The 23,917-nt window shown below is 47.7% G+C and overlaps 2 protein-coding genes across 11 annotated transcripts in view; one reads left to right on the top strand and one right to left on the bottom strand.

The window, feature by feature from the left end:
* The window catches only part of LOC110497191 (nocturnin), a 29,823-nt gene extending 24,900 nt beyond the window's left edge, over window positions 1-4,923 (top strand). For 3 of the 6 annotated variants that reach the window (XR_016488762.1, XR_016488764.1, XR_016488763.1), the window contains exons 2-5: window positions 1,038-1,340; window positions 1,504-1,835; window positions 2,103-4,644; window positions 4,692-4,923. Coding sequence is in view for 3 of the 6 variants with exons in the window: in XM_090210039.1 (XP_090066165.1) it covers window positions 1,038-1,340; window positions 1,504-1,835; window positions 2,103-2,633 (1,166 nt within the window). In the remaining 3 variants the exon portion in view is untranslated. Of the gene's footprint in view, window positions 1-1,037; window positions 1,341-1,503; window positions 1,836-2,102 lie in introns of all 6 variants that reach the window. The other 3 variants (XM_090210039.1, XM_021573179.3, XM_090210040.1) reach the window with 1 other exon arrangement.
* Window positions 4,924-7,595: 2,672 nt separating this feature from the next.
* LOC110497190 (ETS-related transcription factor Elf-2) overlaps window positions 7,596-23,917 on the bottom strand; it is a 48,978-nt gene continuing 32,656 nt past the window's right edge. For 2 of the 5 annotated variants that reach the window (XM_090210034.1, XM_090210035.1), the window contains exons 4-11: window positions 17,688-17,813; window positions 16,044-16,232; window positions 14,097-14,183; window positions 12,759-12,951; window positions 11,472-11,870; window positions 11,140-11,314; window positions 9,699-9,935; window positions 7,596-9,481 (exon numbers count right to left, since the gene is read on the bottom strand). In XM_090210034.1, coding sequence (XP_090066160.1) covers window positions 9,173-9,481; window positions 9,699-9,935; window positions 11,140-11,314; window positions 11,472-11,870; window positions 12,759-12,951; window positions 14,097-14,183; window positions 16,044-16,232; window positions 17,688-17,813 — 1,715 coding nt within the window. In that variant the 3' untranslated portion in view covers window positions 7,596-9,172. Of the gene's footprint in view, window positions 9,482-9,698; window positions 9,936-11,139; window positions 11,315-11,471; window positions 11,871-12,758; window positions 12,952-14,096; window positions 14,184-16,043; window positions 16,233-17,687; window positions 17,814-21,687; window positions 21,942-23,917 lie in introns of those variants that run through there. The other 3 variants (XM_090210037.1, XM_090210038.1, XM_090210036.1) reach the window with 3 other exon arrangements.

Below are 23,917 nucleotides of genomic sequence, written 5' to 3'. Positions count from 1 at the left end.
GAGACACACACACACTATGGAGGAAGGAAAGACACATATACACTGAAACCAGAGATGAGACACACACACATATACACTGACTGTCTGAAACCAGAGATGAGACACACACTATGGAGGAAGGAAAGACACATATACACTGAAACCAGAGATGAGACACACACACTATGGAGGAAGGAAACACACATATACACTGACTGTCTGAAACCAGAGATGACACACACACTCCCTCATAGCACACAGAGCTACTGTTGTCCCAGGACAAGGTAAGGCACATCAGCCAGCTGTGGCAGTCAGAACCAGCTAACAAGCAGTCTTTCTGTATCCACACATGAACTGAACCACACAATTTGCCTTGCAAACACACACACCGTTCCGATAGTCCACCCATAGATGTCCTATTCAGATAGTGTTTTTCATAGAAAACTTTCTGGGGCGAAAACAAAAAGGCCTTTGGTTGTCAATATGTTCTGTGTTCCAAGTCAAATGGCGAGTCAATAGGTGACCTTTACCCCTTCACCTGGCAACAACCCCAATCTCATCTTTGAACTTACTCCTGATTGACCAAGGGGATTAGGTTAGTCGGATCCTCCCTGAATTGAGAGAGAGGATAAATGTCACCCTTAAGCACAGATCTAGGATCAGCTTCCCCAAATCCTTAACCATAAAGGGCTGGAGGGAAAACTGACCTAAGATCAGTGTGTAGGGAAAAGCTTCAGTAGACATGGATCAGTACAACACTAGGCCCTGTTACAGTGTGAGGAACCAGGCACGTGGGGACGTGAGGCCCAGGGTTCGCAGGACTTATTCTCCCTAGAGACTGACACCTATTTCTGGGATGGAATCAACCTCGGGCTACCCTTGTTGGCCCTTTGTGTGGTTCTATGTTGTGGGGATCACTGAGAGTTGTGGTTAAAATAGTTTGGGACTTGGTATTGGATTAAAGTGTCCTGTGAAATATCACATGATCATGTTATTGTTGTAACTCAACTCCTACAATGTTTTCTATCTCCCTACACCCTCTCTCTGTCTCTCTCCAGTCTGTCCAATGGGCAGTGGTGCCAGTAGACTCTACAGCTCCCTGGCCCAGACCCTAGTCAGCACCAGCACCACTACCACCCCGCTGGCCCAGTACCCCTCCCCCTCACAGGGGTGTCACTCTCCCCCGGGGGGGCACCCCCTGGAGCTGCTGAGGGAGTGTGAGGAGGCTCTACGGGACAGGCCTCCTCGCCTCCTCAGAGCCTTCATCTGCCCCGGGGAGGGAGAGGTGGACAGGGAGGAAGTGGACAACGATGCCACCCAGAGGACCATCAGAGTTATGCAGTGGAACATACTGGCTCAAGGTAAATATGGTTTTTAAATTGTAGCCTTTCTTTAGCAAAAAATAGTCATGAACGTTTCATCTCATTCAGGGCTATTAAATGGTATATTTTTGCTCATTTTAATTGGCATCGAGGACAGTGAGATGGATGGATGGACTGACGGATGAATTCTCTCTCCCTCCAGCTCTAGGTGAAGGCATGGACAGTTTCGTCAACTGTCCCCTGGAAGCCCTGAACTGGGCGGAGCGTAAATACCTCATCCTAGAAGAGATCCTCACCTACCGACCTCACATCCTGTGTCTACAGGAAGTCGACCACTACTACGACACCTTCCAGCCAATCCTGGCCAGCCTGGGTTACCGCGGCAACTTCTGCCCCAAGCCCTGGTCTCCGTGTTTGGATGTGGAGGGCAACAACGGTCCGGATGGATGTGCTCTGTTCTACGATGAAGCCCGGTTGGACTTGGTGGATAGTGTGAATGTCCGGCTGTGTGCCCTTTTCACACCCACCAACCAGGTTTGTAAAACTATGCCAGTCGAACTGTCCTTCCTTCCTTGAAGTAAATCACTGGTCTGACAACGTCTAATAGGATGGAAACTCTGATTTACAAGCACGTTGATTACCTCAAGGAATGAAGGACTCCGACAGGATCCTATTTTATAACAGGCAAGAGAGGTCAGAGGTCAACCCTCCTCCTGGACAGCCACTGTTTGTGTAGATTGTTAAAAAATACAGACTGGAACGTAAACCCTTAACTGTTTAATGCATTTGTCTTCCCTACAGGTGGCGGTTGTCACGACGCTGCGTTGCAGGGTGACAGGCCGGCGGCTGTGTGTTGCCGTGACGCACCTCAAAGCCCGGAGCGGCTGGGAATGCCTCCGTAGTGCCCAGGGTTCCGACCTTCTCCGGAACCTCACCACCCTCACCCAATCACCGGGGGGTCCTTCGGGTCCCATCGGCGTCGCCCCAGACACCCCTCTCCTCGTCTGCGGCGACTTCAACGCTGTGCCTTCCGAGGACGTCTACCATCGTTTCGCCTCGTCACCGTTGATCCTTGACTCCGCCTATAAACGGTTAAGCCGGGACGGGCTTTCGGAACCAGCCTACACCACGTGGAAGATCCGGCCGACGGGAGAGTGTTGCAACACATTGGATTATATCTGGTACTCTAGAGAAGCGTTCAGTGTGGACGCCGTGTTGGATATGCCTACAGAGGAACAGATTGGCCCCAACAGGCTTCCGTCGTACAACTACCCCTCCGATCACCTCTCGCTGGTGTGTGACTTCAGCTTTAAAAAGCAGGAGGAGGAGTGAAGAGGATCATATGGACATTTGATTGACAGAACGAGGGATGGAGGGAACAGAACGAGGGATGGAGAGAATAGAAGCGCCACTGTCCCTCTGAGTCCGAACCCATCTCTCTGGAGTATGATGACTGGAGAACAGGAGGAGGGAAATAGCGAGGAGACTACCCGCTTGGTGTGAGCTTACTTTTCAGAAGTCATGTTATCGATTTAAAACACTCGGATTGAAGGAGAGACCGAGAGGAAAGGACTGGACAGACTGCTGAAACTAGGCTCTATGGTTCCTGTCTACAGTAGAGGTGCTGTTGTTGTACCTCTGACACTGTGATGATTGCACCCTACCTGCTACTATTGTCCTGGGCTGCTTCAGTTCAAGCGGGTAATCCTACAGAGCAGGATCAAGGGGTTAGCCGGCTAACTAGGAGTTAACTTGCCTAAATATTCTGAAGTATTACAGTGCATTTTGGGAAGTATTCAGACACCTTGACTTTCTTCAAAATGTTGTTACATTACAGCCTTATTCTAAAATTTATGTTTTTCATCACAATCTTCACAATACTCCACAATGGACAAAGTAAATTCAGGTTTTTAGAAATACATCACTTATAGCAATACTTTGCTATGGGCCTTGAAATTGATCTCGGGTGCATCCTGTTTCCATTGATCATCCTTGAGATGTTTCTACAACTTGATTGGAGTCCACCTGTGGTAAATTCAATTGATTGGACATGATTTAGAAAGGCACACACCTGTCTATATAAAGGTCCCACAGTTGACAGTGCATGACAATGGAATTGTCCCAGAGCTCCGAGACAGGATTGTGTCATGGTTCAGATCTGGGAAAGGGTACCAACACATTTCTGCAGCATTGAAGTTCCCCAAGAACGCAGTGGCCTCCATTCTGAAATGGAAGAAGTTTGGAACCACCAAGACTCTTCCCGGAACTGGCCGCCCGACCCAACGGGGGAGAAGGGCCTTGGTCAGGGAGGTGACCAAGAACCTGATGGTCACTCTAACAGAGCTCCAGAGTTCCTCTGTGGAGATGGGAGAACCTTCCAGAAGGACAATCATCTCTGCAGCCCTCCAACAATCAGGCCTTTATGGTAGAGTGACCAGACGGAAGCCACTCCTCAGTAAAAGGCACATGACAGCCCGTTTGCAGTTTGCCTAAAGGACTCTAACCATGATAACTAAGATTGAACTCTTTGGCATGAATGCCAAGTGTCATGTCTGGAGGAAACCTGACACCATGCCTATGGTGAAGCATGGTGGTGGCAGCATCATGCTGTGGGGATGTTTCTCAGTGGCAGGGACTGGGAGACTAGTCGGGATGGAGGCAAAGATTAACAGAAAATACAGACTGATCCTTGATGAACCTGCTCCAGAGCACACAGGACCTCAGACTGGGGGGTGAAGGTTCACCTTCCAACGCGACAACGATCCTAAGCACACAGCCAAGACAACGCAGGAGTTGCTTCGGGACAAGTCTCTGTCCTTGAGTGGTCCGGCCAGAGCCCGGACTTGAACCTGATCGGACATCTTTGGAAAGACCTGAAAATATCTGTGCATCGACGCTCCCCATCCAACCTGACAGAGCTTGAAAGGAACTTCCCAAATACAGCTGTGACCAGCTTGTAGCGTCATACTCAAGAACACTTGAGGCTGTATACTTATGGAAATGTTTTTGCTTTGTCATTACGGGTGTCGATTGATGAAAAGTATTACATTTTAAAATGAATCTGTAACAAAATGTGGGGAAAGTAAAGGTGTCTGAATACGTGTTAAACTTGTTTTGTAATGTTCATCAGCATTTCCTCAACTGCAGAGGGGGGTTTTGCTCTTACTGTGTGTGTATATATATGTATATATGTCCTTTTCTGGTCAGGTGTGTCATTAATGCCTACTGATACTTGTTCAGTACAAAAACATTATTGAACATTGCATATAGAAATACCACTAAATAGAGCCAATGTGATTCCTTACTGTAAACGTCAGAGATGAGCGTTTGTTCTAAATAGCATATTTCTATCTGAACGTACCCCTGGTCAGCTGGGGGTGAGTGTACCACCACGGTACATTTCATTTGTAATGTAAACAGGATCTAGATGTATTTTATCCAAAACAAACTTCCAGTAGTGTGTGTCTACATTGTATGGGTGGCCCCAGTAGGAAACTAAACCATATCCCTGGCATGGTGCCACGTACTACCAACTGACCCAGTTATTTACAGAGCATCAGTCCCAGGACAGTAGTTTATATTCAAACTGTCAGCCTATGTGCAATAAAATAATCTGCCCTTCTTTTCTGCCTCTGTGTGGTGTTCTACACATTATAAATCACTTCCTACCTCACCAGTTGAAATGCCATCCAATGTCCCCTGGTGGTAAGCTGTGGAACTACAGTTATCACCAGCATGTGAAATGTGGACATTAACTACGACATAGTACCTACCGTCTGCTGTGTGTTCCTGATGGGGATGGAACCTAGAACTCTGATTAAATGAACCGGAGCTACTAAACTTCTGTACTCCGTCTACACACATTACAGCCGTTTGTAAGTCAGGCGGGTGGTGAACGCCGTCACTCTGCACCAACCAGCTGAGCGATTGAAGCCAGTCTGTTGCCTCCCGTTCAACTAGTTCTGGTTAAACCCTGAATGGGACTGTTTAGAAACAGAATCCCTGCAACCAAAGGGTTACTAGTTGTCGTCAGCTACGTTGTATTTCACTGCATGTCGGCTGGAACAGAGAGAAGGGTTCCTGGTGGATCACCTCTCTAACAGGTCCCTGAGAGAAGGGTTCCTGGTGGATCACCTCTCTAACAGGTCCCAGAGAGAAGGGTTCCTGGTGGATCACCTCTAACAGGTCCCAGAGAGAAGGGTTCCTGGTGGATCACCTCTAACAGGTCCCAGAGAGAAGGGTTCCTGGTGGATCACCTCTCTAACAGGTCCCAGAGAGAAGGGTTCCCAGTGGATCACCTCTCTAACAGGTCCCAGAGAGAAGGGTTCCCAGTGGATCATCTCTCTAACAGGTCCCAGAGAGAAGGGTTCCTGGTGGATCACCTCTCTAACAGGTCCCTGAGAGAAGGGTTCCCAGTGGATCACCTCTCTAACAGGTCCCAGAGAGAAGGGTTCCTGGTGGATCACCTCTCTAACAGGTCCCTGAGAGAAGGGTTCCCAGTGGATCACCTCTCTAACAGGTCCCTGAGAGAAGGGTTCCCAGTGGATCACCTCTCTAACACGGCCCATGTCTGCTGGAACAGAGAGAAGGGTTCCCAGTGGATCACCTCTCTAACAGGTCCCAGTGGATCACCTCTCTAACAGGTCCCTGAGAGAAGGGTTCCCAGTGGATCACCTCTCTAACACGGCCCATGTCTGCTGGAACAGAGAGAAGGGTTCCCAGTGGATCACCTCTCTAACAGGTCCCAGAGAGAAGGGTTCCTAGTGGATCACCTCTCTAACACGGCCCATGTCGGCTGGAACAGAGAGAAGGGTTCCCAGTGGATCACCTCTAACAGGTCCCAGAGAGAAGGGTTCCCAGTGGATCACCTCTCTAACAGGTCCCAGAGAGAAGGGTTCCCAGTGGATCACCTCTCTAACAGGTCCCAGAGAGAAGGGTTCCCAGTGGATCACCTCTCTAACAGGTCCCAGAGAGAAGGGTTCCCAGTGGATCACCTCTCTAACACGGCCCAGAGAGAAGGGTTCCCAGTGGATCACCTCTAACAGGTCCCAGAGAGAAGGGTTCCCAGTGGATCACCTCTCTAACACGGCCCAGAGAGAAGGGTTCCCAGTGGATCACCTCTCTAACAGGTCCCAGAGAGAAGGGTTCCCAGTGGATCACCTCTAACAGGTCCCAGAGAGAAGGGTTCCCAGTGGATCACCTCTCTAACACGGCCCAGAGAGAAGGGTTCCCAGTGGATCACCTCTCTAACAGGTCCCAGAGAGAAGGGTTCCCAGTGGATCACCTCTAACAGGTCCCAGAGAGAAGGGTTCCCAGTGGATCACCTCTAACAGGTCCCAGAGAGAAGGGTTCCCAGTGGATCACCTCTCTAACACGGCCCAGAGAGAAGGGTTCCCAGTGGATCACCTCTAACAGGTCCCAGAGAGAAGGGTTCCCAGTGGATCACCTCTCTAACAGGTCCCAGAGAGAAGGGTTCCCGGTGGATCACCTCTAACAGGTCCCAGAGAGAAGGGTTCCCGGTGGATCACCTCTCTAACACGGCCCAGAGAGAATGGTTCCCAGTGGATCACCTCTCTAACAGGTCCCAGAGAGAAGGGTTCCCAGTGGATCACCTCTCTAACACGGCCCAGAGAGAAGGGTTCCGGGTGGATCACCTCTCTAACACGGCCCAGAGAGAATGGTTCCCAGTGGATCACCTCTCTAACAGGTCCCAGAGAGAAGGGTTCCCGGTGGATCACCTCTCTAACAGGTCCCAGTGGATCACCTCTCTAACAGGTCCCAGAGAGAAGGGTTCCCAGTGGATCACCTCTCTAACAGGTCCCAGAGAGAATGGTTCCCAGTGGATCACCTCTCTAACAGGTCCCAGAGAGAAGGGTTCCCAGTGGATCACCTCTCTAACAGGTCCCAGAGAGAAGGGTTCCCAGTGGATCACCTCTCTAACAGGTCCCAGAGAGAAGGGTTCCCAGTGGATCACCTCTCTAACAGGTCCCTGAGAGAAGGGTTCCCAGTGGATCACCTCTAACAGGTCCCAGAGAGAAGGGTTCCCAGTGGATCACCTCTCTAACAGGTCCCAGAGAGAAGGGTTCCCAGTGGATCACCTCTCTAACAGGTCCCAGAGAGAAGGGTTCCCAGTGGATCACCTCTCTAACAGGTCCCAGAGAGAAGGGTTCCCAGTGGATCACCTCTCTAACACGGCCCATGTCTGAGCCAACAACAGCATTTACCACAAATGCAGAAACGTCACCTTTGGAAAAGCATCATTTCATTTAAACAAAAGACAAAACAGGAAGTCGGTTAATTCAAATGTTTTTTTTTATATATTTCAGTAAAATCTACTTGAATACACTTTGAAACAAGAGTACAACAAAATAGAATATACTTCAAATGTTGAATATACAAACTAGTTCAGTCCGAACAGCTTTCTCCCTCTTCATACGACTAAGAAAAGCAGAAACTGCTAAAGGAAAGGTAGGGGGCGGAGCCAAGATGGCTGACGAGCAGTTACCCTAGAGACCGTTACCGTGGGGATGTAGAAAGCCTATGGTCAAGGCCTACTAGAACCAACCAGGGTTGGGAGTCAATTCCATTTCTATTACAGTCAATGCTAATTTTTTTATCATTGAAGAGAATTGTAATGGTTTTGACCCCAAACCCTGTAACCAACCCACTGACCTGGGCTTCAGACTGTAATAGAACAATGGTATTGTTTTATAACACTGTGCTTGGTACAAGGTATCCAAAAAGATCAAGAAACCGTAACACACAAAAAAAAAAGCTAAATGATCTTATAAACAATGAATGACAAATAAAAACAGATTATTCTAAGGCTGTTTTGTTGTGAATTTAATTCCCCCTAAACTGTATAATAGTTATACACACACACACAAGTCCCTTTGGCTCTTTTTATTTTCCCCTTGTAAGAGCTGATCCTAGAACAGCCCGCAGTCTTGTAAGAGCTGATCCTAGAACAGCCCGCAGTCTTGTAAGAGCTGATCCTAGAACAGCCCGCAGTCTTGTAAGAGCTGATCCTAGAACAGCCCGCAATCTTGTAAGAGCTGATCCTAGAACAGCCCGCAGTCTTGTAAGAGCTGATCCTAGAACAGCCCGCAGTCTTGTAAGAGCTGATCCTAGAACAGCCCGCAGTCTTGTAAGAGCTGATCCTAGAACAGCCCGCAGTCTTTCGTGTGGTTTGTTTACGCACAGTGATTCGGCAAATCAAATGCTGGTCGTACACAGATACATTTCTATACAAACCCCCCCCCCCCCTCCTCCTCCACCATCTCGCTCCTTTCCAGTTCACATTTGTTTTGGTTTTTAATAATTAGCCTTTTAGTGTTCTCGTTTTGTCCGTTGTAGCTTAGTCAGCTAGTGTCTCATCTGCCAGAAACAGAACATGTAGTGATTTAAACTTGACTTGGTCCCTTTTTCTGAAGGAGATTCTTCCCTGTTGAAAAGTCATTGCTGGGTTCCTATGTTGGCTGGGTAACCGACAGTATTGTACGACTCAAATGACACCCTTATTCCCTACAGAAGTAGTGTACTGTATAGGGAATAGGGGGCCATTTGGGATGCATACTGGGTCTCCATAGAGATGAGGCTGTGGTAGGAAGGTAGACCCCCCCCCCCCCCCATAGAGATGAGGCTGTGGTAGGAAGGTAGACCCCCCCCCCCCCCAGGGTAAATCAGAGCTGGTTGTGGGTCTTTATAGTCTCTCAGACTGTCATGTAGAAAAAGAAGAACAAACTACGTGGGCAAAAACTGTACAAACAATGTTGAGGTGTGTGTGTGTGTGTGTGTGTGTGTGTGTCCGTACTTGTGGCCTCAACACTCCGGATCTTCTGACTTGATCTCAGGCGGGACCCTCCTCTGATTTAGACGACTACCGTGATGATCTCCGGTGCTTCCGGTAACGTGGTCTGGACGGGGAGGGCCTGTACCGTTTTAACGGTCAGCGTCTTGGCTTGCTGCTGCTGCTGCGGTTCTCTCGTCGCCGTGGCAGATCTCTTGATGATGCCGCTGATGATGTGGGATGCCGCCACCGGAGCGCTCTGATTGGCTGTCGTCGTCGTCACGGTGACCACTGCCGTCCCGGTCCCGCCACCTTGCGTCGTCGTGACGATATGATGTGTCTGTTGTTGTTGTTGTTGATGCAGCGTTGTGGGAACGGCCAGCCTCATCACCTTGGTCACAGGGGATACAATTTGTAATTCCATAAATGAAGACAATGTTTGAATTTGTAACAAAAATAAATAAATTAATACACAAAGAAACACATTAAGTCTGTGCCCAAATGCAATACTTTTATACTTGTATTTCAGTATTGATGTTTCAAAATATGTGTTTTCCGATTTTTAGCTTAAAATGGCCAATAAAAAAAACTATTTTTAAAACAGACACCTGTGTCCCTGCAGCCATGGTAACATGAGGTGCCAGGGCTCGTACCCCCCAGGAGTTTGTCCCGCCCAGGAGAGAGATGCTGCCCGTCGGGGAACCCCCCAGGCCAGGCTTGGTCTGCTGCTGGTACTGGGCCAGCTGGTGGGCCGGGATGGTGATGATCTTAGCCAGTTGGACCGTGATCTTGTCTCCGTTCTCCGCTGTGGCTGGAACCATAGTGGGGATGGTCTGGATCACAACCTGGAGAGAAGAGATATGGTTAGGAACAGGTCTACACATTCTAGATCTATACAGTGGGGATAGTCTGGATCACAACCTGGAGAAGAGATATGGTTAGGAACAGGTCTACACATTCTAGATCTATACAGTGGGGATAGTCTGGATCACAACCTGGAGAGAAGAGATATGGTTAGGAACAGGTCTACACATTCTAGATCTATACAGAGTGGGGGGTCTGATTACAACCTGGAGAGATGGTTAGGAACAGGTCTACACATTCTACATCTATACAGAGTGGGGGGGGGGGGGTATGGATCACAACCTGGAGAGAAGAGAGATGTTAGGAACAGGTCTACACATTCTAGATCTATACAGAGTGGGGATAGTCTGGAGCGAAGAGATATGGTTAGGAACAGGTCTACACATTCTAGATCTATACAGAGTGGGGGGTCTGATTACAACCTGGAGAGATGGTTAGGAACAGGTCTACACATTCTAGATCTATACAGAGTGGGGGGTCTGATTACAACCTAGAGAGATGGTTAGGAACAGGTCTACACATTCTAGATCTATACAGAGTGGGTGGGGGGTCTGATCACAACCTGGAGAGAAGAGATATGGTCAGGAACAGGTCTACACATTCTACATCTATACAGAGTGGGGGGTCTGATTACAACCTGGAGAGATGGTTAGGAACAGGTCTACACATTCTAGATCTATACAGAGTGGGGGGTCTGATTACAACCTAGAGAGATGGTTAGGAACAGGTCTACACATTCTAGATCTATACAGAGTGGGTGGGGGGTCTGATCACAACCTGGAGAGAAGAGATATGGTCAGGAACAGGTCTACACATTCTATATCTATACAGAGTGGGGGGGGGGGCTGATTACAACCTGGAGAGAAGAGACATGGTTAGGAACAGGTCTACACATTCTAGATCTATACAGAGTGGGGGGGGTCTGGATCACAACCTGGAGAGAAGAGAGATGTTAGGAACAGGTCTACACATTCTAGATCTATACAGAGTGGGGGGGGTCTGGATCACAACCTGGAGAGAAGAGAGATGGTCAGGAACAGGTCTACACATTCTAGATCTATACAGAGTTTTGAATCGTGGACTTGGTTAGTATGAGGCGTGTCTGTGTCGCTCAGCCGTCTAACTGTCCATTCTGTCTACACTACAGAGTAGCTAGCTGACACACCAACTAGCGTGGTTACCCACCTTCGGTTGGGAGTTCGCGTTGCCCGTTGCCGTGCCGATGGGAGAGGCGTTGGCCAATTGGTACGTCGGTTGGCCTCCCGACGTCCCTGGCGCCTGTTGCACGGCAACCGTTGAGATCTTCTGGCCCAGTGACGTTGTCATGACTACAGGCACTTGCATGGCAACCCGTACAGTCCTGGAGACGGAAACGATAACAAAATGGAGTCCGTGACAAAGTTTTGTAAATACAAACTTACTAGATATCGCTAGATAGATAAACTGTTTTACATTCAGCATAAAGCCTGCAAAGTGAATTGTATGTTTCAGTGTCAGTATCAGGGTGTGTCTCTAACCTGGGTCCTGAGGAAGTGGGGATGATGGCCGTGTGAGAATGCTGCGTCTGGGTTCCGTCTGGCGCCGTGGAAATGGTCACTATCCTCGGAACCCCCCCCACCGCCGCCCCGCCCCCCGTCATCACCGCCTTGTTGCCCTTAGCAACCGGAGGATGGACTACGGTTCTAGTCCCACCCCTCAGGATGGTGGGCGTCGTGGCGAGCTCGGCCACGTTCAGTATCGTCTCCGACGAGGGCAGGACTCTCTCGTGGTAAGACTTCTCTGAGCCAATAAGATCGCCCGATCTGGAGTCGGCCTTGTCGTCCTCGATGACAACGATGTTCTTGGGCATCTCCTTGAACTGGTAGACCAGCCGCTGACCTTCGACCTTGGCCAGTATACCACGTTGGTAGTAGTATCTGGTAGAGAGGGAGGAGAGGGCGGGAGAGAGGAGAGTGAGAGAGAGGGAAGACGGAGGGAGGGAAATAGAGGAGGGAGGGAAATAGAGGAGGGAGGGAAATAGAGGAGGGAGGGGAATAGAGGAGGGAGGGGATAGGGAGAGAGGAGAGAGAGACGGAAGACGGAGGGAGGGAAATAGAGGAGGGAGGGGAATAGAGGAGGGAGGAGAGGGGGAGAGAGGGGGAAGACGGAGGGAGGGAAATAGAGGGATGGGATAGGGAGAGAGGAGAGGGGGAGAGAGGGGGAAGACGGAGGGAGGGAAATAGAGGAGGGAGGGGAATAGAGGAGGGAGGGGAATAGAGGGAGGGGAATAGAGGAGGGAGGGGATAGGGAGAGAGGGGATAGGGAGAGAGGAGAGAGAGACGGAAGACGGAGGGAGGGAAATAGAGGGATGGGATAGGGAGAGAGGAGAGGGGGAAGACGGAGGGAGGGAAATAGAGGAGGGAGGGGATAGGGAGGGAGGGGATAGGGAGAGAGGAGGGAGAGAGAGAGAGGGAAGACGGAGGGAAGGAAATAGAGGAGGGAGGGGATAGGGAGAGAGGAGGGGGATAGGGAGAGAGGAGGGGGGGAGAGAGAGAGGGAAGACGGAGGGAAGGAAATAGAGGAGGGAGGGGATAGGGAGGGAGGGGATAGGGAGAGAGGGGATAGGGAGAGAGGAGGGGGAGAGAGAGAGGGAAGACGGAGGGAAGGAAATAGAGGAGGAAGGGGATAGGGAGAGAGGGGGAAGACGGAGGGAGGGGATCATGTTCCTCAGAGGAACTCATCCAAACCAACAACCTACACAGCTAACTCAGCTTCCACAGTCAATGCCATTTCAAGTGCTAGACGGTTGTAGGGTAAACCCTCACCTCAGAGCCCGTCCCATGGTCTCATAGTTCATGTCAGGTTTGTTCTTGTGTTTGCCCCACAGCTTGGACACGGCCTTGGAGTCCACCAGCTTGAAGATGCCCTTCTCCCTCTGAGTCCACTTGATGTACCTGGGACACGTGTTCTTGTCCTGGAGCAAGTCCAACAGGAACTCCCACAGGTACGTGGTGCTGCCTGGGGGACCAGAGACAGACGGGTCGGTCGAACAGAGAGACAGGCGGGTCGGTCGAACAGAGAGACAGGCGGGTCGGTCGAACAGAGAGACAGGAGGGTCGGTCGAACAGAGAGACAGGCGGGTCGGTCGAACAGAGAGACAGGCGGGTCGGTCGAACAGAGAGACAGGCGGGTCGGTCGAACAGAGAGACAGGCGGGTCGGTCGAACAGAGAGACAGGCGGGTCGGCCGAACAGAGAGACAGGCGGGTCGGCCGAACAGAGAGACAGGCGGGTCGGCCGAACAGAGAGACAGGCGGGTCGGCCGAACAGAGAGACAGGCGGGTCGGCCGAACAGAGAGACAGGCGGGTCGGCCGAACAGAGAGACAGGCGGGTCGGCCGAACAGAGAGACAGGCGGGTCGGCCGAACAGAGAGACAGGCGGGTCGGCCGAACAGAGAGACAGGCGGGTCGGCCGAACAGAGAGACAGGCGGGTCGGCCGAACAGAGAGACAGGCGGGTCGGCCGAACACAGAGACAGGCGGGTCGGCCGAACACAGAGACAGGCGGGTCGGCCGAACAGAGACAGGCGGGTCGGCCGAACAGAGAGACAGGCGGGTCGGTCGACAGAGAGACAGGCGGGTCGGTCGACAGAGAGACAGGCGGGTCGGCCGACAGAGAGACAGGCGGGTCGGCCAACAGAGAGACAGGCGGGTCGGCCAACAGAGAGACAGGCGGGTCGGCCAACAGAGAGACAGGCGGGTCGGCCAACAGAGAGACAGGCGGGTCGGCCAACAGAGAGACAGGCGGGTCGGCCGAACAGAGAGACAGGCGGGTCGGCCGAACAGAGAGACAGGCGGGTCGGCCGAACAGAGAGACAGGCGGCTCGGTCGAACAGAGAGACAGGCGGGTCGGTCGAACAGAGAGACAGGCGGGTCGGTCGAACAGAGAGACAGGCGGGTCGGCCGAACAGAGAGACAGGCGGGTCGGTCGAACAGAGACCATATTTATCCCTCCCTCTACAGGCTTAAACAACAGGTTAAACTTCACAAAGAATATGGTTGATGAACACTTGGTTGTGGGAAAATTAAGTCCAAACCCCTTAATCAACACATGAAATCCTAGGGGTTTATGGAGGTGTCCTTTCTGTATGCTTGGTGTGTCCCACCTTTTCCTTCTCTGGTTTTCTTCTTGATGCTGAGGTCCGGCGATCCGTTGGACACAGCAGGCGGGTGGGTCTTTGGCTTCCTCCCCGCTACACAGACAAACAGACCAATAAAGTTATTCAAAAATCAATCAAATCAATTGACATGAGTCGAAGACGTGAACATTTCACATTGCGTGCAATCTCCCAATATATGGCGCTCTTTCTGTCTACAAGATACAGCAAGTCCTATTTAACATCCACATCCTGTCTACAAGATACAGCCAGTCCTATATACCATCAACATCCTGTCTACAAGATACAGCCAGTCATATTTAACATCAACATCCTGTCTACAAGATACAGCCAGTCCTATATACCATCAACATCCTGTCTACAAGATACAGCCAGTCCTATATAACATCAACATACTGTCTACAAGATACAGTCAGTCCTATTTAACATCAACATCCTGTCTACAAGATACAGCCAGTCCTATTTAACATCAACATCCTGTCTACAAGATACAGCCAGTCCTATATAACATCAACATCCTGTCTACAAGATACAGCCAGTCCTATTTAACATCAACATCCTGTCTACAAGATACAGCCAGTCCTATTTAACATCAACATACTGTCTACAAGATACAGCCAGTCCTATTTAACATCAACATCCTGTCTACAAGATACAGCCAGTCCTATATAACATCAACATCCTGTCTACAAGATACAGCCAGTCCTATTTAACATCAACATCCTGTCTACAAGATACAGCCAGTCTGACAAGTCAGTCCTCTTTACCATCAACATCCTGTCTACAAGATACAGCCAGTCTGACAAGTCAGTCCTCTTTACCATCAACATCCTGTCTACAAGATACAACCAGTCCTATTTAACATCAACATCCAGTCTACAAGATACAGCCAATCTGACAAGTCAGTCCTCCTTACCATCAACATCCTGTCTACAATATACAGCCAATCTGACAAGTCAGTCCTCTTTACCATCAACATCCTGTCTACAAGATACAGCCAGTCTGACAAGTCAGTCCTCTTTACCATCAACATCCTGTCTACAAGATACAGCCAGTCTGACAAGTCAGTCCTATTTAACATCTTTATAGTACCTTTATCATTAAAACCATTTAGGCTCTTGAGCATTACTTTGATGTCTTAATCAACAGCCAGTATCTCCAATCAACAGCCAGTATCTCCAATCAACAGCCAGTATCTCCAATCAACAGCCAGTATCTTCAATCAACAGCCAGTATCTCCAATCAACAGCCAGTATCTCCAATCAACAGCCAGTATCTCCAATCAACAGCCAGTATCTCCAATCAACAGCCAGTATCTCCAAATCAACAGCCAGTATCTTCAATCAACAGCCAGTATCTCCAATCAACAGCCAGTATCTCCAATCAACAGCCAGTATCTCCAATCAACAGCCAGTATCTCCAATCAACAGCCAGTATCTCCAATCAACAGCCAGTATCTCCAATCAACAGCCAGTATCTCCAATCAACAGCCAGTATCTCCAATCAACAGCCAGTATCTCCAATCAACAGCCAGTATCTCCAATCAACAGCCAGTATCTTCAATCAACAGCCAGTATCTCCAAATCAACAGCCAGTATCTCCAATCAACAGCCAGTATCTCCAATCAACAGATAGTATCTCCAATCAACAGACAGTATCTTTGGGTAGTATTATGGAAAGTTTCTTGATTTCTCAGTGGATAGCCAGTATTCTATTCTGTCTTAGAGTCATCTTAACCTTCCTGACAGGTTGGTGGTCAGGCTCTGGTTCCTCTAGGAGGGTGACCTCCGTGTCCTCATCACTAACCTTTCTGACAGGTTGGTGGTCAGGTTCCTCTAGGAGGGTGACCATGTCCTCATCACTAACCTTTCTGATAGGTTGGTGGTCAGGCTCTGGTTCCTCTAGGAAGGTGACCTCCGTGTCCTCATCACTAACCTTTCTTCTTCCTGACAGGTTGGTGGTCAGGCTCTGACTCGTCTGGTTCCTCTATGAGGGTGACCTCCATGTCCTCGTCCATACAGTCTTCCGTAGACACCTCCACCACCGTCTCGGTCATCACGTCTGGACGCATCGCCGCGTGGATGAAGTCTGGGGTGGCCCCACACCCTGCCGGGATGAACACATCTAGTGGGACAAGAGGGAAAACGTTTAGGAGAGAGGAACGGTGTGTGTGTTCTGGTGGATGTGACGTTGTGTGATCACCAACATTCGTACGAAATCATCTGAGATCTACGACATCAATAATGTCTCTCTGTTCTTGTCTCTCGGCTGCTTATGGATGGAATATGTCATGGTGAATACCTGGGCTGCGGTCTCAATAATGTCTCTCTGTTCTTGTCTCTCGGCTGCTTATGGATGGAATATGTCATGGTGAATACCTGGGCTGCGGTCTCAATAATGTCTCTCTGTTCTTGTCTCTCGGCTGCTTATGGATGGAATATGTCACGGTGAATACCTGGGCTGCGGTCTCAATAATGTCTCTCTGTTCTTGTCTCTCGGCGGCTTATAGATGGAATATGTCATGGTGAATACCTGGGCTGCGGTCTCAATAATGTCTCTCTGTTCTTGTCTCTCGGCTGCTTATGGATGGAATATGTCATGGTGAATACCTGGGCTGCGGTCTCAATAATGTCTCTCTGTTCTTGTCTCTCGGCTGCTTATGGATGGACTATGTCATGGTGAATACCTGGGCTGCGGTCTCAATAAGGTCTCTCTGTTCTTGTCTCTCGGCTGCTTATGGATGGAATATGTCATGGTGAATACCTGGGCTGCGGTCTCAATAAGGTCTCTCTGTTCTTGTCTCTCGGCTGCTTATGGATGGAATATGTCATGGTGAATACCTGGGCTGCAGTCTCAATAATGTCTCTCTGTTCTGGTCTCTCGGCTGCTTATGGATGGACTATGTCATGGTGAATACCTGGGCTGCGGTCTCAATAATGTCTCTCTGTTCTTGTCTCTCGGCGGCTTATAGATGGAATATGTCATGGTGAATACCTGGGCTGCGGTCTCAATAATGTCTCTCTGTTCTTGTCTCTCGGCTGCTTATGGATGGAATATGTCATGGTGAATACCTGGGCTGCGGTCTCAATAATGTCTCTCTGTTCTTGTCTCTCGGCTGCTTATGGATGGAATATGTCATGGTGAATACCTGGGCTGCTGCTTATAGATGGACTATGTCATGGTGAATACCTGGGCTGCGGTCTCAATAATGTCTCTCTGTTCTTGTCTCTCGGCTGCTTATGGATGGAATATGTCATGGTGAATACCTGGGCTGCGGTCTCAATAATGTCTCTCTGTTCTGGTCTCTCGGCTGCTTATGGATGGACTATGTCATGGTGAATACCTGGGCTGCGGTCTCAATAATGTCTCTCTGTTCTGGTCTCTCGGCTGCTTATAGATGGACTATGTCATGGTGAATACCTGGGCTGCGGTCTCAATAATGTCTCTCTGTTCTTGTCTCTCGGCTGCTTATGGATGGAATATGTCATGGTGAATACCTGGGCTGCTGCTTATAGATGGAATATGTCATGGTGAATACCTGGGCTGCTGCTTATAGATGGACTATGTCATGGTGAATACCTGGGCTGCGGTCTCCTCTCAGGCTGGTAACAGAGTCCATGTGCAGCAGAGCCTCAGCAGCCTCGATGGTCTTATCAGAACAGTAGATACTGGTGCCAGACTGTTGGTAATGGACGGACGCCTCCACTGAAACACAGAAAACACACGTTAGTGAGGGTGAAAAGCCCCAGTGCAGGTCTGTACAGCCGCTGTAGACATTTCATCACTTGTACAGTACAGAGGGGTTCTGATGCATCCTACTGGAAATAAAAGGTGTGTTTGGTTACCTCAGACTGTTACCTCGGTTTGGTTTTTATTGTGAAAACACCACTAACGGTTTACTACCAAACTAAAAGGCTGAGACACCTCAAATGGCTTGTTTACTACACCCTCACACAGGACTTCTAAAGTCTGTCAAAGCTGACATCGTCTCTCTGGCGCCCCCTAGCAACCGTTCAGTCTCCAGTTACTATGGCATAACTGATGTAGGATCAGCTGCAAATAAAAGTATCTCTTTACCACTATGACCTACAGTCAGACTGACCTTAAAACAGATGTTAAAGAGCATCAAGTAACTAACTAACCAACTATAACTAACTAACCACAACCAACTAACCACAACCAACTAACCACAACCAACTAACCACAACCAACTAACCACAACCAACTAACCAACCACAACTAACTAACCACCTATAACTAACCACCTATAACTAACCACCTATAACAAACTAACCATAACAAACTAACCACAAACTAACCATAACAAACTAACCATAACTAACTAACCATCTAACCATAACAAACTAACCATAACAAACTAACCATAACAAACTAACCATAACAAACTAACCATAACAAACTAACCATAACTAACTAACCATAACTAACTAACCATAACTAACTAACCATAACGAACTAACCATAACGAACTAACCATAACGAACTAACCATAACTAACTAACCAACCATAACTAACTAACCATAACTAACTAACCATAACTAACTAACCATAACGAACTAACCATAACGAACTAACCATAACTAACTAACCATAACTAACTAACCATAACTAACTAACCATAACGAACTAACCATAACGAACTAACCATAACGAACTAACCATAACGAACTAACCATAACTAACTAACCATAACTAACTAACCATAACTAACTAACCATAACTAACTAACCATAACTAACTAACCATAACTAACTAACCATAACGAACTAACCATAACGAACTAACCATAACGAACTAACCATAACGAACTAACCATAACGAACTAACCATAACTAACTAACCATAACTAACTAACCAACCATAACTAACTAACCATAACTAACTAACCATAACTAACTAACCATAACGAACTAACCATAACTAACTAACCATAACTAACTAACCATAACTAACTAACCATAACGAACTAACCATAACGAACTAACCATAACGAACTAACCATAACTAACTAACCATAACTAACTAACTATAACGAACTAACCATAACTAACTAACCATAACTAACTAACCATAACTAACTAACCATAACTAACTAACCATAACTAACTAACCATAACGAACTAACCATAACTAACTAACCATAACTAACTAACCATAACTAACTAACCATCTAACCATAACTAACTAACCATAACAAACTAACCATATAATAAGTATTGGTTAGAAGTCATGGTTTCCTCCTTTCCTTTGGGCCCTGAGGTTTTTCCCTTATAAAAATGACCCAATCTGTTTTCCTCATTACGGTCAGTCTACAACAGGGGGTCTAGAGGGTTTCCTTGTGCTCCTCTGGTAAATCATTTGGGCTAGGAATTATTTCACAAACAAAAGGAAACAAGGAAACATTATGCAATTTATTAGTATGGGGTATGCAGTCATTCTGAGGAACTAGGAGACAGACTAAGCCCAGGGATTCCATTTACAGTACACTACTTTTGACCAGAGCGCTCTGGGCCCTGGTCAAAAGTAGTGCACTGTATAGTGGATAGGGTGCCATTTGGGACCAAACCCAGGGCACCTGTTGTTGTCCCTCTCTGGGAAGCACGTATCTGGTTACCATCACCCCTGCCCATGTTTGGCTACGAGGAAGGCACAGGGTAGGGGAGAGGGGTTATATTTAGGAAGAGTGCCTGCCCCCCCCCCCCCCTCCCCAAATCCCTCTCATTCAGACCCTGACACACACATTACCCATCGTCCCAAGCGCAAACAAACTGTAGCCCCCCCCCCCCACACACATAAACAAGCAGAACTACTATAGGCACCTGATAGGCCGAGCTGCCGTTGAAACCAGGCAGGACTACCTAAATAAACCCACCATAGACCATAACATAGACTGGGCCCCTGATACTTTGACACCGATACATAGGCTAGAAATAAACACAGACATTTGACATACATACTAAGATGCATTTATCTGTAAGCATATTATACATACGGGTTTAACTGTAAAAGTGTTAACACTTAAAAAATATTTTTTTTAAATTAACATTTAACTGTAAAAGTGAAATAAAATGTTATGCATTTTCATATTTCTAGGGATTTGTTCAACAGTGAGTGTTTGGTTAATAAGCGAGGTTGGTTATCCGAATATTTGGTTGGTTACGGACTCGGGTTGAAATAGTAGTGCTGCACTACCTTATTCAGTCATTGTATTTAAGAAAATTAATGAACATCTGTAAAAAGCAATTGAGGCTAAAAGTCAGCATATTTCAAAAGTACAAAATGCGTGTGAATAAATATGATTTTCATCATTACTTCTCGACAAGAAAGAAAGAAAAAGCTGGTACTATTTGACCGAGCCAATAATAGCAAGTCCGACACAAAGTAGTGCAGTCCCCTATGACTTCCGTGTTTACACTCGCGTAGCCTTTCCCTCCAGTTCTCTTCGAAGACGGTGAAGACGGTCTCCATCCCCACGTCACTCACTCCCCGCCCCGGACACCATTGGATAAGTCAGTCATCTACGCCCACCCGTCTAGCAGCGCTCATTGGCTGGTGGGAGGATTTCGAACGCCTCACGAGCGCCGTTGGTCAAATGGACCTGTCAATCAAGCCAACAACCCGCCTAGATGCATAACAATGCTTCCGCCATCGAAATTATCGAAAAATATTTTTAAATTTATCGTTAAATCAAGGAAGAAAATGTAACACTCTAGCCAATGCAAAAAATAATAACCTTTTGTAAGGCGAACTGAACTTAAACGAGACACGATTTTCACTTAAAAATCGCTAGCGAGTAAACGCAAAAGCCAGCATTGAGTGCACCGTTAGCAGCCACACACTTCACGGGATAAACCACTGGGCCCACACTTAGATAACGGTCCGAATCTGACTCAGAAAAACGGTACATGGCTGAAAATGGATGGGGGGGGGGGGAGTCACAAAATGACTAGAATACAGCTTTCAACTAAATGTTTACACTCACTTCCGTGTCATTCAATGTTTGAACAAACTGGCTGTATGTGTTATTCAACAAGGATATTTCGATAGACTATATTTCAATACAGGGATAAAATCACAACATAACTGATTCAATATAGGTAGATCATATAAACAGATTGTGTAATTAAAGCCACGATAAACGCGGAATAAACATAAATCCACATGCCCTTCCGACTCAGACAGCGTGGCAAAGACGTAGGAAAGACAACACATCTACAACACTTCCTGGTTTCAGCGGGGGCTCCCTCTCTGCCAGAATAACCAGTTATTATGATACACATGGACGAAGAAACTATAAATCGCGATATGCACGCGCTGCTACGTGCAGATTGCGGTCTAATCCTCCGGTGCTCAAATCCAAACGGTAATTTTAAACATTTTAAGAACGACTGAAGAAAAGCGGACATCGCCATGCAGGTTACTAAGCAAGGTGATCACTTCCTGCTTTGCCCTCCATTATTTCACGAAACTACTTAACGGATATAGGGGCGCAGCGGTCGCAAAAATAAACACAACAAACGGTCACCGGTAGAACGAGTTCTAAATAAATTATGTTACCTGCTCTGATGAGCAGATCGAGTTGGTTAGCGGGCCCCTCATGAAGTGAAGTCGCCATGTTCTTCCCGTGTTGCAGATTCGTATTGACTTCACACTGAAATGCAAAGGCAGCCAAAAGCTCAGATCACTCCGCCGCCAGAGGAAATCTCAAATTCATCCAGACCGCTTCACAACCCCCACACCGCGGCAGACGGGTGTCCTTCCGCGCTAAACACAGGAAATCCTCCGCTCTCTCTTGAGCTCTTGCCAAAGATGGTGGATACATTTAGATGTCCCACTCAGGCCGTTAACCATGTTTTAAAGTTCCTGTCTGCTTAAGGGGTGGCTCTCCCATAGGCACCAATAAATTAGCAGCTGGGTCTGATTCGCTTAGTCCATTCACTGTTTATGAAGGAGGGAAAAAAAGGAGCGAGTGAGATGTCTCGCTTTCTTTTCCATCTCTGCTCTTGCATCGATCGAACGTCAACCAAAGCAAGAAAAAAAGGACAATTCCCCCATAATAGGCCCGTGCATTCAACATTAAAAAAAAAGCATAACAGAGCATTTTAAGACACCATTAATATAATGTATGTATTGCATTCCTAACAAGGAACATTCAACGCAAGGAATAAAGATTTTAAGAGCATATAAACGTGTTTTCATTGAAACAGTCTGCCGAGGTACCGAGTGCAGAAATGTTTAGATCGATGCCAGAGCATGTAGGTACTTAGTTCATCATCCACTTTAATGGGTTAGTTTTCTGACTGGAGTCTCACACCAAGTTTACGCCCCCAGACAGCACTCAGCGACTCGCACAACAAGTCATCGTGTCAGCAACCAATGACGGAATTTTTAAAAAAGGGAAGAAAAACAAGGAGTTAAAAAAATAAGAATAAGTTTAGGATGGTACAGTAGAGGTTGGCTCCTTTAGAAACGTTCAGGGAAGGAGAACACACCGTTGTCTGTCTGCTTACTTGGCTGGACCACACTCCTTCCCAAAGAGAACACACCGTTGTCTGTCTGCTTACTTGGCTGGACCACACTCCTTCCCAAAGAGAACACACCGTTGTCTGTCTGCTTACTTGGCTGTACCACACTCCTTCCCAAAGAGAACACACCATTGTCTGTCTGCTTACTTGGCTGGACCACACTCCTTCCCAAAGAGAACACACCGTTGTCTGTCTGCTTACTTGGCTGGACCACACTCCTTCCCAAAGAGAACACACCATTGTCTGTCTGCTTACTTGGCTGGACCACACTCCTTCCCAAAGAGAACACACCATTGTCTGTCTGCTTACTTGGCTGGACCACACTCCTTCCCAAAGAGAACACACCATTGTCTGTCTGCTTACTTGGCTGGACCACACTCCTTCCCAAAGAGAACACACCGTTGTCTGTCTGCTTACTTGGCTGTACCACACTCCTTCCCAAAGAGAACACACCGTTGTCTGTCTGCTTACTTGGCTGGATCACACTCCTTCCCAAAGAGAACACACCGTTGTCTGTCTGCTTACTTGGCTGGATCACACTCCTTCCCAAAGAGAACACACCGTTGTCTGTCTGCTTACTTGGCTGGACCACACTCCTTCCCAAAGAGAACACACCGTTGTCTGTCTGCTTACTTGGCTGGACCACACTCCTTCCCAAAGAGAACACACCGTTGTCTGTCTGCTTACTTGGCTGGACCACACTCCTTCCCAAAGAGAACACACCGTTGTCTGTCTGCTTACTTGGCTGTACCACACTCCTTCCCAAAGAGAACACACCGTTGTCTGTCTGCTTACTTGGCTGGACCACACTCCTTCCCAAAGAGAACACACCGTTGTCTGTCTGCTTACTTGGCTGTACCACACTCCTTCCCAAAGAGAAAACTTCAAAAATAATGAAATAAATACCGAACTTCTTACATCTTAAATGCCTTTGGTTTGTTGTGTTTTTCCCTCCACCGTGACCAATCAAATACAGGCTTTAAACTGTTTGCCTAAATCAACCAATCAAATACAGGCTTTAAACTGTTTGCCTAAATCAACCAATCAAATACAGGCTTTAAACTGTTTGCCTAAATCGACCAATCAAATACAGGCTTTAAACTGTTTGCCTAAATCGACCAATCAAATACAGGCTTTAAACGGTTTGCCTAAATCAACCAATCAAATACAGGCTTTAAACTGTTTGCCTAAATCAACCAATCAAATACAGGCTTTAAACTGTTTGCCTAAATCGACCAATCAAATACAGGCTTTAAACTGTT

Source organism: Oncorhynchus mykiss, chromosome 19 (assembly GCF_057628025.1).
Source record: "Oncorhynchus mykiss isolate SJ-2025 chromosome 19, ASM5762802v1, whole genome shotgun sequence".
Classification (NCBI taxonomy): Eukaryota; Metazoa; Chordata; class Actinopteri; order Salmoniformes; family Salmonidae; genus Oncorhynchus; species Oncorhynchus mykiss.
This window is presented reverse-complemented; position numbering and strand designations above follow the sequence as displayed.